Below are 16,767 nucleotides of genomic sequence, written 5' to 3' on the forward strand. Positions count from 1 at the left end.
TTAGGTCCACGCTGCTGTTTTGAGCGGATAAAACTGCATCACAACGGGCACTTTAGCCAGAGAATGCCCGTACTTGCGCCTAAACGCCTTCCCTGACATGGCAACTCGAGCTGAATTGAATAGAGTCCAATGTAATTTGTGTGTGTTTGGTTCTTGTTCAGAATATTCCTTCTAATTCCATGATCTTTCAGTAGACCTGGTTTGTGGAATGATTTGCTCTTTGTAAGGAATGTACACTATTACATTTTGGGAGCCCCTCAGAATCCATCCAGCAGCTTTACTTGGTCATTGTGATCCTGACAGTCTATACATTGAAATATTTCATTATTGTCCTCAAAAAAAAAAAGTTAGGCACAGCAAACCACTAATTTCTCTGACGTCCTAGTGGATGCTGGGTACTTCGTAAGGACCATGGGGAATAGACGGGTTCCGCAGGAGACTATGCACTCTTAAAAGAAAGATTAGGTACTATATCTGGTGTGCACTGGCTCCTCTCTCTATGCCCCTCCTCCAGACCTCAGTTAGAATCTGTGCCCGGCCAGAGCTGGATGCACCTAGTGGGCTCTCCTGAGCTTACTAGAAAAAGTATTTGTTAGGTTTTTTATTTTCAGTGAGATCTGCTGGCAACAGACTCACTGCTACGAGGGACTGAGGGGAGAGAAGCAAACCTACCTGCTTGCAGCCAGCTTGTGCTTCTAAGGCTACTGGACACCATTAGCTCCAGAGGGATCGAACACAGGGCCCGACCTCGATCGTCCGTTCCCGGAGCCGCGCCGCCGTCCCCCTTGCAGAGCCAGAAGACGGAAGAACCAGGAGAAAATCTGCGGCTGAAGACTCTGGTCTTCAATAAGGTAGCGCACAGCCATTGCTCCCACAGCACACCACACGCTCCGGTCACTGGTGGGTGCAGGGCGCTGGGGGGGGGGGGGTGCCCTGGGCTGCAATAAGTATACCTTTTTGGCAAATGTGCACATAATACAGTTATAGACTGTATATGTGCCTAATCCCCCGCCATTAACATTATTAAAAAAGCGGGAGAAGCCCGACGTGGAGGGGGCGGGGCTATCTCCCTCAGCACACCGGCGCCATTTTCTCTTCACGGCTCCGCTGGAAGGACGCTCCCCAGGCTCTCCCCTGCAGTATACACTACAAGAAGGGTAAAAAAGAGAGGGGGGGCACATAAATTTAGGCGCAAAAGGTGATATAAGCAGCTATTGGGGGAAAATTCACTTTATGTTAGTGTAAATCCCTCTGTTATATAGCGCTCTGGTGTGTGCTGGCATACTCTCTCTCTGTCTCCCCAAAGGACTTTGTGGGGTCCTGTCCTCAGTCAGAGCATTCCCTGTGTGTGTGCGGTGTGTCGGTACGGCTGTGTCGACATGTTTGTTGAGGATGCTTACGTGGATGCGGAGCAGGAGCCGATAAGTGTGATGTCGCCCCCTGCGGGGCCGACACCAGAGTGGATGGATATGTGGAAAGTATTAACCGACAGTGTCAACTCCTTGCATAAAAGGTTCGATGATGTAATAGCTTTGGGACAGCCGGCATCTCAGCCCGCGCCTGCCCAGGCGTCTCAGAGGCCATCAGGGGCTCAAAAACGCCGGCTACCTCAGATGGCAGACACAGATGTCGACACGGAGTCTGACTCCAGTGTAGACGAGGATGAGACAAATGTACAGTCCACAAGGGCCATTCGATGCATGATTACTGCAATGAAAAATGTGTTGCACATTTCTGACATTAACCGGTTACCACTAAAAAAGGTATTATGTTTGGGGAGAAAAAGCAGCCAGTGACTTTTCCCCCATCTGATGAGTTAAATGAATTGTGTGAAGAAGCGTGGTGTTCCCCAGATAAGAAACTAGTGATTTCTAAGAGGTTACTAATGGCGTACCCTTTCCCGCCAACGGACAGGTTACGTTGGGAAACATCCCCTAGGGTGGACAAGGCGCTCACACGCTTATCAAAAAAGGTGGCACTGCCGTCTCAGGACACGGCCGCCTTAAAGGGGCCTGCAGATAGAAAGCAGGAGGCTATCCTGAAGTCTGTGTATACACACTCAGGTACTATACTGAGACCTGCAATTGCTTCAGCATGGATGTGTAGTGCTGCAGCTGCTTGGTCTGATACCCTGTCAGATAACATTGATTCCCTTGACAGGGATACTATTTCTCTAACGTCCTAAGTGGATGCTGGGGACTCCGTCAGGACCATGGGGTTTAGCGGCTCCGCAGGAGACAGGGCACAATAATAAAAGCTTTAGGATCAGGTGGTGTGCACTGGCTCCTCCCCCTATGACCCTCCTCCAAGCCTCAGTTAGATTTTTGTGCCCGGCCGAGAAGGGTACAATCTAGGTGGCTCTCCTGAGCTGCTTAGAATAAAAGTTTAAGTTAGGTTTTTTATTTTCAGTGAGTCCTGCTGGCAACAGGCTCACTGCATCGTGGGACTTAGGGGAGAGAAGTAAACTCACCTGCGTGCAGGATGGATTTGCTTCTTAGGCTACTGGACACCATTAGCTCCAGAGGGAGTCGGAACACAGGTCTCACCCTGGGGTTCGTCCCGGAGCCGTGCCGCCGACCCCCCTTGCAGATGCCGAAGTTGAAGAGGTCCAGAGGTCCAGAAACAGGCGGCAGAAGACTTTCAGTCTTCATAAGGTAGCGCACAGCACTGCAGCTGTGCGCCATTGTTGTCAGCACACTCCATACCAGCGGTCACTGAGGGTGCAGGGCGCTGGGGGGGGGCGCCCTGGGCAGCAATGTATTATACCTTTTTTATGGCTAAAATACATCACATATAGCCCTTGAGGCTATATGGATGTATTTAACCCCTGCCAGATCTCACAAACTCCGGGAGAAGAGCCCGCCGTTTTAGGGGGCGGGGCCTATTCTCCTCAGCACACGGCGCCATTTTCCTGCTCAGCTCTGCTGTGAGGAAGGCTCCCAGGCACTCCCCTGCACTGCACTACAGAAACAGGGTTAAAACAGAGAGGGGGGGCACTTATTTGGCGACATGATTACATATGTGAAAATGCTATAAGGGAAAACACTTGTATAAGGGGTTGTCCCTGTATAATTATAGCGTTTTTGGTGTGTGCTGGCAAACTCTCCCTCTGTCTCCCCAAAGGGCTAGTGGGGTCCTGTCCTCTATCAGAGCATTCCCTGTGTGTGTGCTGTGTGTCGGTACGTGTGTGTCGACATGTAGGAGGACGATGTTGGTGAGGAGGCGGAGCAAATTGCCTGTATTGGTGATGTCACTCTCTAGGGAGTCGACACCGGAATGGATGGCTTATTTAGGAATTACGTGATAATGTCAACACGATGCAAGGTCGGTTGACGACATGAGACGGCCGGCAAACAAATTAGTACCTGTCCAGGCGTCTCAGACACAGTCAGGGGCTTGTAAAAACGCCCATTTACCTCAGTTGGTCGACACAGACACGGACACTGACTTCAGTGTCGACGGTGAAGAAACAAACGTATTTTCCTTTAGGGCCACACGTTACATGTTAAGGGCAATGAAGGAGGTGTTACATATTTCTGATACTACAAGTACCACAAATAAGGGTATTATGTAGGGTGGGAATAATCTACTTGTAGTTTTTCCTGAATCGGATAAATTAAAGTGTGTGATGATACGTGGGTTTCCTCCGATAGAAAATTATTGGAGGTATACCCTTTCCCGCCAGAAGTGAGGGCGAGTTGGGAAACACACCTTAGGGTGGATAAGGCGCTCACACGCTTATAAAAACAAGTGGCGTTACCGTCTCCAGATACGGCCGCCCTCAAAGAGCCAGCTGATAGGAAGCTGAAAAATATCCTAAAAAGTATATACACACATACTGGTGTTATACTACGACCAGCAATCGCCTCAGCCTGGATGTGCAGCGCTGGGGGGGCTTGGTCGGATTTCCTGACTGAAAATATTGATACCCTTGACAGGAACAATATTTTATTGACTATAGAGCATTTTAAGGATGCATTTCTATATATGCGAGATGCGCAGAGGGATATTTGCATTCTGGCATCAAGAGTAGATGTGATGTCCATATCTGCCAGACGATGTTTATAGACACGACAGTGGTCAGGTGATGCAGATTCCAGACGGCACATGGAAGTATTGCCGTATAATGGGGCGGTCCATCGGACCTGGTGGCCATGGCAACAGCTGGAAAATCCACTTTTGTTACCCCAAGTCACATCTCAGCAGAAAAGGACACAGTCTTTTCAGTCTCAGTCCTTTCGTACCCATAAAGGCAGGCGGGCAAAAGGCCAGTCATATCTGCCCAGGGTTAGAGGAAAGGGAAGAAGACTGCAGCAGGCAGCCCATTCCCAGGAACAGAAGTCCTCCACAGCTTCTGCCAAGTCCGCAGCATGACGCTGGGGCCATACAAGCGGACTCAGGTGCGGTGGGGGGTCATCTCAAGAGTTTCAGCACGCAGTGGGCTCACTCGCAAGTGGACTCCTGGATCCTACACGTAGTATCCCAGGTGTACATTGGAAATTCGAGACGTCTTCCCCTCACAAGTTCCTGAAGTCTGCTTTACCAACGTCTCCCTCCGACAGGGAGGCAGTATTGGGGAAAAAAAATTCACAGGCTGTATTCCCAGCAGGTGATAATCAAAGTACCCCTCCTACAACAAGGGAAGGGGTATTATTCCACACTATATTGTGGTACTGAAGCCAAACGGCTCGGTGAGATCTAAAAGATTTGAACAATTACATACAAGGGTTCAAATCAAGATGGAGTCACTCAGAGCAGTGATAGCGAACCAGGACGATATGGTGTCACTGGATATCAGGGACGCTTACCTACATGTCCAAATTTTGCCCTTCTCACCAAGGGTATCTCAGGTTCGTGGTACAGAACTGTCACTATCAGTTCAGACGCTGCCGTTTGGATTGTCCACGGCACCCCGGGTCTTTACCATGGTAATGGCCGAAATGATGATTCTTCCTAAAAGAAATATGGACGCTTTCCTGATAAGGGCAAGGTCCAGAGAACAGTTGGCGGTCGGAGTAGCACTATCTCAAGTAGTTCTACGACAGCACGAGTGGATTCTAAATATTCCAAAATCGCAGCTTTTTCCGACGACACGTCTAATGTTCCTAGGAATGATTCTGGACACAGTCCAGAAAAGGATGTTTTCTCCCGGAGAAGAAGGCCAGGGAGTTATCCGAGCTAGTCAGGAACCTCCTAAAACCAGGAAAAGTATCAGTGCATCATTGCACAAGGGTCCTGTGAAAAATGGTGGTTTCTTACAAAGCGATCCCATTCGGTAGATTTCACGCAAGAACCTTTCAGTGGAATCTGCTGGGAAAATGGTCCGGATCGCATCTTCAGATGCATCAGCGGATAACCCTGTCTCCAAGGACAAGGGTGTTTTCTTCTGCGGTGGCTGCAGAGTGCTCATCTATGAAAGGGCCGCAGATTCGACATTCAGGACTGGGTCCTGGTGACAACGGATGCCAGCCTGAGTGGCTGGGGAGCAGTCACACAAGGAAAAAATTTCCAGGGAGTGTGATCAAGTCTGGAGACTTCTCTCCACATAAATATACTGGAGCTAAGGGCAATTTACAAGGCTCTAAGCTTAGCAAGACCTCTGCTTCAAGGTCAGCCGGTATTGATCCAGTGGGACAACATCACGGCAGTCGCCCACGTAAACAGACAGGGCGGCACATGAAGCAGGAGGGAAATGGCAGAAACTGCAAGGATTCTTCGCTGGGCGAAAAATCATGTGATAACACTCTCAGCAGTGTTAATTCCGGGAGTGGAAAACTGGGAAGCAGACTTCCTCAGCAGGCATAACCTCCACCCGGGAGAGTGGGGACTTCAGCGGGAAGTCTTCCACATGATTGTAAACCGTTGGGAAAAACCAAAGGTGGACATGATGGCGTCCCGCCTGAACAAAAAACTAGACCAATATTGCGCCAGGTCAAGGGACCCTCAGGCAATAGCGGTGGACGCTCTGGTAACACTGTGGGTGTACCAGTCAGGGTATGTGTTCCCTCCTATGCATCTCATACCAAAAGTACTGAGAATCATAAGAAGGAGATGAGTAAGAACGATACTCGTGGTTCCGGATGGGTCAAGAAGGACTTGGTACCCGGAACTTCAAGAGATGCTCACGGAAGAACCGTGGCCTCTACCTTTAAGAAAGGACCTGCTCCAGCAGGGGCCTTGTCTGTTCCAGGACTTACCGCGGCTGCGTTTGACGGCATGGCAGTTGAACGCCGGATCCTGAAAGGGCATTCCAGATGAAGTCATCCCTACCCTGGTCGAAGCCAGGAAGGATGTAACCGCAAAACATTTTCACCGCATTTGGCGAAAATATGTTGCGTTGTGTGAGGCCAAGAAGGTCCCTACAGAGGAATTCCAACTGGGTCGTTTCCTACATTTCCTGAAAACAGGACTGTCTATGGCCCTAAAATTAGGGTCCATTAAGGTTCAAATTTCGACCCTGTCGAATTTCTTCCAGAAAGAACTGGCTTCAGTGCCTGAAGTTCAGACGTTTGTAAAAGGGGTACTGCATATACAGCCTCCTTTTGTGCCCCCAGTGGCACCTTGGGATCTCAATGTTGTTTTGAGTTTCCTAAAGTCACATTGGTTTGATCCACTCACCACTGTGGAATTAAAATATTTCACATGGAAGGTGAAGATTCTATTAGCCCTGGCTTCAGCCAGGCGTGTGTCAGAATGGGCGGCTTTATCATATAAAAGCCCTTACTTAATTTTCATTCTGACAGGGCAGAATTGAGGACTCGTCCTCAATTTCTCCTTAAGGTGTTTTCTGTTTTTCACATGAACCAACCTATTGTGGTACCTGCGGCTACTAGGGACTTGGAGGACTCCAAGTTACTTGACGTTGTCAGGGCCCTGAAAATATACGTTTCCAGGACGACTGGAGTCAGAAAATCTGACTCGCTGTTTAGCCTGTATGCACCCAACAAGATGGGTGTTCCTGCTTCTAAGCAGACGATTGCTCGCTGGATTTGTAGTACAATTCAGCTTGCACATTCTGTGGCAGGCTTGCCACAGCCAAAATCAGTAAAAGCCCATTCCACAAGGAAGTGGGCTCGTCTTGGGCGGCTGCCCGAGGGGTCTCGGCTTTACAACTTTGCCGAGCTGCTACTTGGTCAGGGGCACACCCTGACTGAGGAGGACCTGGAGTTCTCTCATTCGGTGCTGCAGAGTCATCCGCACTCTCCCGCCCGTTTGGGAGCTTTGGTATAATCCCCATGGTCCTGACGGAGTCCCCAGCATCCACTTAGGACGTTAGAGAAAATAAGAATTTACTTACCGATAATTCTATTTCTCGTAGTCCGTAGTGGATGCTGGGCGCCCATCCCAAGTGCGGATTGTCTGCAATACTTGTACATAGTTATTGTTACAAAAATCGGGTTATTCTTGTTGTGAGCCATCTTTTCAGAGGCTCCTTCGTTGTTATCATACTGTTAACTGGGTTCAGATCACAGGTTGTACGGTGTGATTGGTGTGGCTGGTATGAGTCTTACCCGGGATTCAATATCCTTCCTTATTATGTACGCTCGTCCGGGCACAGTATCCTAACTGAGGCTTGGAGGAGGGTCATAGGGGGAGGAGCCAGTGCACACCACCTGATCCTAAAGCTTTTATTATTGTGCCCTGTCTCCTGCGGAGCCGCTAAACCCCATGGTCCTGACGGAGTCCCCAGCATCCACTACGGACTACGAGAAATAGAATTATCTGTAAGTAAATTCTTATTTTTGCTAACCATAGAGCATATTAAAGACGTAGTCTTATATATGAGGGATGCACAGAGGGACATTTGCCGGCTGGCATCTAGAATTAATGCAATGTCCATTTCTGCCAGGAGAGTATTATGGACTCGGCAGTGGACAGGTGATGCTGATTCTAAAAGGCACATGGAGGTTTTGCCTTATAAGGGTGAGGAATTGTTTGGGGGCGGTCTCTCGGACCTCGTATCCACAGCAACAGCTGGGAAGTCGACTTTTTTACCTCGGGTTCCCTCACAGCCTAAGAAAGCACCGTATTATCAAGTACAGTCCTTTCGGCCTCAGAAAGGCAAGCGGGTCAGAGGCGCGTCCTTCTGCCCAGAGGCAGGGGTAGAGGGAAAAAGCTGCACCCAAATCCTCCCCTGCTTCCACTAAGTCCACCGCATGACGCTGGGGCTCCACAAGTGGAGCCAGGTGCGGTGGGGGCGCGTCTCCGGAACTTCAGCGACCAGTGGGTTCGCTCACAGGTGGATCTCTGGGTTCTACAAGTGGTATCTCAGGGATACAAGCTGGAGTTCGAGGCGTCTCCCCATCGCCATTACCTCAAATCAGCCTTGCCAGCTGCTCCCAAGGAAAGGGAGGTAGTACTGGCGGCAATTCACAAGCTGTACCTTCAGCAGGTGATAATCAAAGTTCCCCTCCTTCAACAGGGACGGGGTTACTATTCCACAATGTTTGTGGTACCGAAACCAGACGGTTCGGTGAGACCCATTCTAAATTTGAAATCCTTGAACACTTATATAAGGAAGTTCAAGTTCAAAATGGAATCGCTCAGGGCGGTTATTGCAAGCCTGGAAGAGGGGGATTTTATGGTGTCACTGGACATCAAGGATGCTTACCTACATGTCCCCATTTACCCACCTGACAAGGAGTACCTAGGGTTTGTGGTACAGGACTGTCATTACCAATTCCAGACGTTGCCGTTTGGTCTGTCCACGGCACCGAGAGTATTTACCAAGGTAATGGCCGAAATGATGATACTCCTTCGAAAGAAGGGAGTTATAATTATCCCGTACTTGGACGATCTCCTTATAAAGGCAAGGTCCAAGGAGCAGTTGTTAGTCGGAGTAGCACTATCTCGGGAAGTGCTACAACAGCACGGCTGGATTCTGAATATCCCAAAGTCGCAGCTGATTCCTACGACGCGTCTGCTGTTCTTGGGCATGATTCTGGACACAGAACAGAAGGTGTTTCTCCCGGAGGAGAAGGCCCAGGAATTGTCATCTCTGGTCAGGGACCTCCTGAAACCAAAACAGGTGTCGGTGCATCACTGCACGCGAGTCCTGGGAAAGATGGTAGCTTCTTACGAAGCAATTCCCTTCGGCACGTTCCATGCAAGGATCTTTCAGTGGGATCGGTTAGACAAGTGGTCCGGATCGCATCTTCAGATGCTTCGGTTGATCACCCTGTCCCCGAGGGCCAGGGTGTCTCTGCTGTGGTGGCTGCAGAGTGCTCATCTTCTCAAGGGCCGCAGATTCGGCATTCAGGACTGGGTCCTGGTGACCACGGATGCAAGCCTCCGAGGTTGGGGGGCAGTCACTCAGGGAAGAAACTTCCAAGGACATTGGTTGAGTCAGGAGACTTTCCTACACATAAATATTCTGGAACTAAGGGCCATTTACAATGCCCTGAGTCAAGCAGAACCCCTGCTTCAAAACCAACCGGTGCTGATTCAGTCAGACAACATCACGGCGGTCGCCCATGTAAACCGACAGGGCGGCACAAGAAGCAGGATGGCGATGGCAGAAGCCACAAGGATTTTCCGATGGGCGGAGAATCACGTGCTAGCACTGTCAGCAGTGTTCATTCCGGGAGTGGACAACTGGGAAGCAGACTTCCTCAGCAGGCACGACCTCCACCCGGGAGAGTGGGGACTTCATCCAGAAGTCGTCAAGCTGATTGTAAATCGTTGGGAAAGGCCACAGGTGGACATGATGGCGTCCCGCCTCAACAAAAAGCTAAAAAGATATTGCGCCCGGTCAAAGGACCCTCAGGCGATAGCTGTGGACGCTCTAGTGACACCGTGGGTGTACCAGTCGGTTTATGTGTTCCCTCCTCTTCCTCTCATACCAAAGGTACTGAGGATAATAAGAAAGAGAGGAGTAAGAACTATACTCATCATTCCGGACTGGCCAAGAAGAACTTGGTACCCGGAACTACAAGAAATGATCTCAGAGGACCCTTGGCCTCTGCCGCTCCGACAGGACCTGCTACAGCAGGGGCCCTGTCTGTTCCAAGACTTACCGCGGCTGCGTTTGACGGCATGGCGGTTGAACGCCGGATCCTAATGGAAAAGGGCATTCCAGATGAAGTCATTCCTACGCTGATTAAAGCTAGGAAGGATGTGACCGCAAAACATTATCACCGCATATGGCGAAAATATGTTGCTTGGTGTGAGGCCAGGAAGGCCCCAACAGAGGAATTTCAGCTGGGTCGATTTCTGCACTTCCTACAGTCAGGAGTGACTATGGGCCTAAAATTGGGATCCATTAAAGTCCAGATTTCGGCCCTGTCTATTTTATTTCAAAAAGAACTGGCTTCACTGCCTGAAGTTCAGACGTTTGTTAAGGGAGTGCTGCATATTCAGCCCCCTTTTGTGCCTCCAGTGGCACCTTGGGATCTCAACGTTGTGTTGGATTTCCTAAAATCACATTGGTTTGAGCCACTTCAGACCGTGGAGTTGAAGTATCTCACGTGGAAGGTAGTCATGCTGTTGGCCTTGGCCTCAGCTAGGCGTGTGTCAGAATTGGCGGCTTTGTCCTGTAAAAGCCCATATCTGATTTTCCATATGGATAGGGCAGAATTGAGGACTCGTCCCCAATTTCTCCCAAAGGTGGTATCAGCGTTTCATTTGAACCAACCTATTGTGGTGCCTGCGGCTACTCGGGACTTGGAGGATTCCAAGTTGCTGGACGTAGTCCGGGCCCTGAAAATCTATGTTTCCAGGACGGCTAGAGTCCGGAAAACTGACTCGCTGTTTATCCTGCATGCACCCAACAAGCTGGGTGCTCCTGCTTCAAAGCAGACTATTGCTCGATGGATCTGTAGCACGATTCAACTTGCACATTCTGCGGCTGGACTGCCGCATCCTAAATCCGTAAAAGCCCATTCCACGAGGAAGGTGGGCTCTTCTTGGGCGGCTGCCCGAGGGGTCTCGGCTTTACAACTTTGCCGAGCTGCTACTTGGTCGGGATCAAACACTTTTGCAAAATTCTACAAATTTGATTCCCTGGCTGAGGAGGACCTTGAGTTTGCTCATTCGGTGCTGCAGAGTCATCCGCACTCTCCCGCCCGTTTGGGAGATTTGGTATAATCCCCATGGTCCTTACGGAGTACCCAGCATCCACTAGGACGTCAGAGAAAATAAGAATTTACTCACCGGTAATTCTATTTCTCGTAGTCCGTAGTGGATGCTGGGAGCCCGTCCCAAGTGCGGACTTTCTGCAATACATGTATATAGTTATTGCTTAACTATAGGGTTATTGTTATGAGCCATCTGTTGAATGAGGCTCAGTTGTTGTGCATACTGTTAACTGGGTATAGTTATCACAAGTTGTACAGTGTGGCTGGTATGAGTCTTACCCTGGATTCCGAATCCTTTCCTAGTAATGTCAGCTCTTCCGGGCACAGTTTCCCTAACTGAGGTCTGGAGGAGGGGCATAGAGGGAGGAGCCAGTGCACACCAGATATAGTACCTAATCTTTCTTTTAAGAGTGCCCAGTCTCCTGCGGAGCCCGTCTATTCCCCATGGTCCTTACGGAGTACCCAGCATCCACTACGGACTACGAGAAATAGAATTTACCGGTGAGTAAATTCTTATTTTTCATGTACAGTATTTGTCCTGCCCTGTTGTGACTGGGCTTAAATTCCTTTATGACCGTGACACAAAATAAACTTTTTTTTTGTGGTGAACAGAAGCTTCAGCTGCACATGTATACTCCCCTCTGTGATAGAAATGCTCGATCATTACCATGATTCCCTGGAGTCTGACAGGAGATAAAGGGTTACCTGGCCATGCTGCGCACACCCATATTTGTCATGACAGCAAAGAGACCATGCGGCCAATGAGAACGCAGTACAGGAACAGTGATTGTGTGCCTGTCAGGGTTCAAATCATCCATGGCCTTATATGGTAACATTCACTGTCTGGCTCAGGGAGTGCTGGAGCTGTGGGCAGGAGCGGAGGGAGGGAGGCAGTGTGAAAACTCAGAGAGCCCTGAATGATTGCATACATGGGGGAAAGTGTTACAGATTTTTTTTTTTTTTTTTTCTATCGATCCTTCTAACCTTTCATTCCCATTCACAGCAGGGGATGTATGTAAGAATGGGCCAAAGGAAGACTACAACAAAGTTCAGCAACTTCCTGACCATGTATTTCTGCTGACAATCTCATGAATGGTATCGTAATAGGTCATTTCTGGGAGGGCAGAATATATTTGGTCAAGTCACTACAGTTTCATATTTCTCTATTCCTTTCTTTTTATTTTTTTTGAGTATAAATATAGAAATGTAACAATTTTTATTTTTTTTCCTGGTCGCTCTCCATATTTGCTTATGAAAGCCTGGATCCAGAAATGGCATCATATTTTGTATGCTGTTGGCGTATAGGAGTTTAAAAATCGTGTTTGTCAGGCTTCTATTACTGTATTCAGGTGTAGTAGCTGTGTACTTTACGTTCATTTTTTAAAATTTTTTTTGGGAGGGAGGTGGTATTTGGTACACTTTTGGTGAGGGGGGGATTCAATTGTTGTAATGGATGCCCATCAGAGCAATTTACACAAGCATACTGAACTTATTTATATATAATACAGGGATTTTATATCTGGTTCTCATTCTCCTATATTAATGACTGTTAAACAACTGAATATTAGTATTTCGGTCAAAATCTTGTATAGGCTACATTTTTATAAATAAGGAGTTTTCCAATTTATTTCTGCAGTCTATTAAATTCCCTCTGCTTTATATTACTTGTAGGGTGAGGGGATTGTCCCTGTGATCTCCCTATTCACTGTTAACATTATAAGGGTCTTAGAGCTCGTATATAGCTAAGATCCTGCTATTAACCTTTATTGCTTTGTGCAATTAACCATAATGGGAGCTGGCTTTTCTTTCTGAATGCTCAGGAGCCTATGGGGTTGATTCAAATGTTTTTTTTCCGCGGCTGCCACTAGAGGGCAACCAGTATGGCAGCAATTCAATTTTTCTTTCGATTGGGCGCTCAGCGGCCGTGGAGGACCCTTTAAATTTTAGATTGCTAAACCCTATCTGTTTGAGCGCGACATGCAAGATGTGCATGGATGCCCAAACACAATTAAATTGTGACAGTTGTTTGGGTGTCTAAAAAGGCCTGTTTAGACAGTATTTTTAGATACCAAAAACAATGGAATCGGGCAGTATGTCAGATCTGTCTTGTGCTGCAGAGATCCAAGCACCACCAGAAGTGAGTGAAAATGATCTTGGCCAGGGCTGTACAATCCCCCTAGCCATTGCTACTAGTGAGCATATATAACAAAGACTGCCAGTGTGTGTGTTTAAAAAAAAAAAAAGAAAAGAGAGAGAGATATCTACCCACCCAGATACACACACCCGGGAAGCAGTTAAAATACTGCTAGTCTGTATCCCGGCGGTCAAATGCCAACGCTGGAGTCCCGACCAGTGGTGAAATCCTGTTGACAGAATACTGGCACTACAGGCTATTCTCCCTCTGTGGGTGTCCACAACACCCATAGAGGGAAAATGTAACCTGTAGCAAGCCACCGTGCCTGCAAGGGGCTTTCTAGCGCTCTGCCCGCTGCTGGCATACTGGTGGGTGGGATGCCGCTGTCGGTAATTAATACTGAACCCACACTCCCATATTGCAATAGAACATACCACATACTGTATGTCCTCAGGTTTACATCCTCGGCTGCAGTACATGATCTGCTATGATGAGACAGAGTTGATGATGATTGCTGGACAGGCTGCACAGCACATGTTACATGCCAGGCAAGTCTCCAAGCTACAGAGACTGTCTCCAGAACAAGAACTTAAAAAATGCAAGCGCTGATATGGTATAAACAGCCTTTCTGCCAGGAAGGTCCTGTGCTGGATGGAACCTTAGCCCGTTTTATTTATATTTTATGCTTTTGATTTTCTTAGCAATAGTTGCTGGTTAAAATTAATTGTTTTATTTATAGAGGGGAAAAGTACTTCTGTCCTGAATACTGCATAATTCTAGGTTTGTGGCACGCCCTGTTCTTTTCTCTATCTGGCAAATGTTGGATTTTTTTTTCTCAGAATCTATCAATGCTGAAAGGACATCTGGCCTTTAAGTAGAAACCGACAGCTTGGGAAATGGTTTCTGGCGTCATCCCATCTGTAAGGTGCACATGAAGTGGTAAGTTTACTAAGGTGGAATTTTTTTTATTTATTTTTTAGAACTGGTGATGTTGCCCATAGCAACCAATCAGATTCTACTTAACATTTATCTATCTGCTTCTAGAACAGGCCTGGCCAACCTGTGGCTCTCCAGATGTAATGAAACTACACATCCCAGCATGCCCTGCCACAGTTTTAGCATTCCCTAATAGCAAAACTGTGGCAAGGCATGAGGGGACTTGTAGTTTTACAACAGCTGGAGAGCCACAGGTTAGCCAGGCCTGTTCTAGAAGATAATATATAGAATCTGGTTGCTATGGGTAACATCACCAGCTCAAAATAAAATTCTACCTTAGTAAATTTACCCCGAAGACTGACCTCAATATGGTAGCTTCAGTTGTAGCTTTGTTCAGGCGCGAATAGCATTTCAGCTTGCACCCAAATAGCACTTTTCACGATCGCACCCAGTGCTTTAGTCTGGTTTAGCTGCTTTATGTAGCAAACCCGACCTACGATTGCCGCGCTAAAAAAATCCATTTCATATCGCCCTGCGATCTACTATCACGTTAGGGGGGAGATTGGGCGTGATGATAATTGAATTCCGCCCCTAGTATACGGTGACATTTACAAATCAGTTGGCATCCATTTCAGCAAAAAATTGGTGCTAGTCCTTTGCCAGGTAGGAGGACGTGTTATTGAGACAATTGAGCAAATCTGGATTTTTATAAATAATGCTATAACACACTGCAGTTTTTCCCCAAGAAAGTTTTGGCAGCCGGCTGCAATAACAAAATAGCCAGGACAGAACAGTGTAATCAGACTGGATGCTAAAATCTTTTTTTGAAGATTCTTGCAGGTATTGACCACTTGTTGGCTGGATAAATATACAATTGTGTCCAGCAATACACACAGACTGGTGTGGCATGACTTGACAAACATCAGGTCAACTTGAGAGTTTCAACATGGCTGAACGACGGGGAAGGGCTCTGTTTCTGTGCCTATCACCATAGTGTAAGCACAGCACTACTGCTTTTGGCTGTCAGACACCTGGAGCAGCATGTAAAAAAGCTGGTTTGTGCTCCTGTAAAATTGATCCTGGGCAGAACACTGCAGTGATCAGGTACAGTGCCAACACATTACGGCTTAAGTTCTGGTATTTCTCCCAGCACTGCCCATCAAATACATCCTCACTAGAGGATATTGGTAACAGGCGGATATTATCTTGATAATCTTTTTAATGTTGTGGTTAACCTCACAGGCCTGATCTAATTTGTTCCTTAATTTAGTCTTTTATAATCACTTGCTCTAATAAATGAGGACATGAAATGGTTAACTTGATCCTCTTGGATGTTCTGTCCGATTGTAATGCTTTTGTATTTGTATCCTCATTGTAGTAATGCTTTGGATGCTTATTTTTCCTTTGGTGTGATGCATGTACTTAAATGCCAAGTAAAGCTATTTTTTTTTTAATAACCTACAAACCTCGCGTGTATATCAAAAGATGAGTCGTACGTTGCTACTATACATAACTAAAACTTCTATGTAACTAAAGATGTCCACCATGCTTTTTCACTCCAGGTAGGAGGGAACTTGTATAACTGACATTAGATAGGAAGTGGCAGCTAGGCAGACTTCCATTTCTGAAATTAACAATATAGATTGCATGACTCATATACACAGGGGTATGGACCGCGATGTCACAGTAACTAAAATGACTGCATTCTCCACCTGTTGACTTGTTGTCCTGGTATGTCAAAAAGTGGAGAGTGCAGTAATTTTAGCCACTGTCCTAAAGATGTGTGATGATATAAATTAAACTTTCGCTATCATTGGGCAATGATCCCAATCTGAAAATGACAGTCATGCTTGATGTATCATTTTTCCATTGTGAACAAACTTCCTACTTGGGGAGATTGCATTCTGTTCTAGCTTGCTGACAGGCTTCAGATTCCTCTCCAGGGTAGTGGTTGAGATAAGCAAGAGGTCATACTGTATATCCTTTATCTATCTTCAGTACAAAAAATGTTACTGAGGCCCTAGTTGGTGCATGCGTTTCCTGCCACTGCCTTCTGTTCCTTGTGAGGCTGTTCACTCTTGAGTCCATTCTCCTGGAATTTAATCTCTATTCACAACAGGCGAGAGCTTCTTCCTGCTTGCCACGGCTTTTTTTTTTTTTTTTTTTTTTTTTTTGAACTGTTTTTGTATCTTGTTTTTTTGTTTTGTTTTTATAAATACTGTGTGTGCAACATATAAATACATTTGTGCATGCTTACGTCTAAATATTAGGACTCTATTGGGTTCTCGTTGAGCACTCGGGAGGGCAGGTTAGATATATTTGAAGGGCAAAGTTTTTGATGTGTTTGTGAAGTAAATAGTTTGGTATTTTAGTGTGTATATAGACCCACAGCTGCTTTAAGCTCCCCCTACTATTAGCTCTACAATTATTCTTCTGTTGATATTATTATTATTATTATTATTATTATTATTATTTACAGTACTTCAGATTTAAAGAAGCTACACATAAGGCCCTCTAGTATGGATTTGGTGCCCAGAGAAGTGAATGCCACCAGCTTCTTTTTAAATATGTGGTGAAAGATCCACCTGCTGTATGGTCATGCCTCATGCAGTAGGAGGGCTT

At 46.9% G+C, this 16,767-nt stretch overlaps 1 protein-coding gene across 3 annotated transcripts in view; it reads left to right on the forward strand.

The window, feature by feature from the left end:
* CORO1C (coronin 1C) overlaps positions 1-16,767 on the forward strand; it is a 172,963-nt gene that overhangs the window by 94,093 nt on the left and 62,103 nt on the right. Inside the window, exon 1 of one of the 3 annotated variants that reach the window (XM_063913272.1) lies at positions 12,152-12,170. The exons of the other annotated variants lie outside the window; for them this stretch is intronic. Within the exon in view, the coding sequence (XP_063769342.1) occupies positions 12,168-12,170 (3 nt within the window). The 5' untranslated portion in view covers positions 12,152-12,167. Of the gene's footprint in view, positions 1-12,151; positions 12,171-16,767 lie in introns of those variants that run through there. 3 annotated transcript variants of the gene reach the window in all.

This window comes from Pseudophryne corroboree, chromosome 1 (assembly GCF_028390025.1).
Source record: "Pseudophryne corroboree isolate aPseCor3 chromosome 1, aPseCor3.hap2, whole genome shotgun sequence".
In the NCBI taxonomy this organism is placed as follows: Eukaryota; Metazoa; Chordata; class Amphibia; order Anura; family Myobatrachidae; genus Pseudophryne; species Pseudophryne corroboree.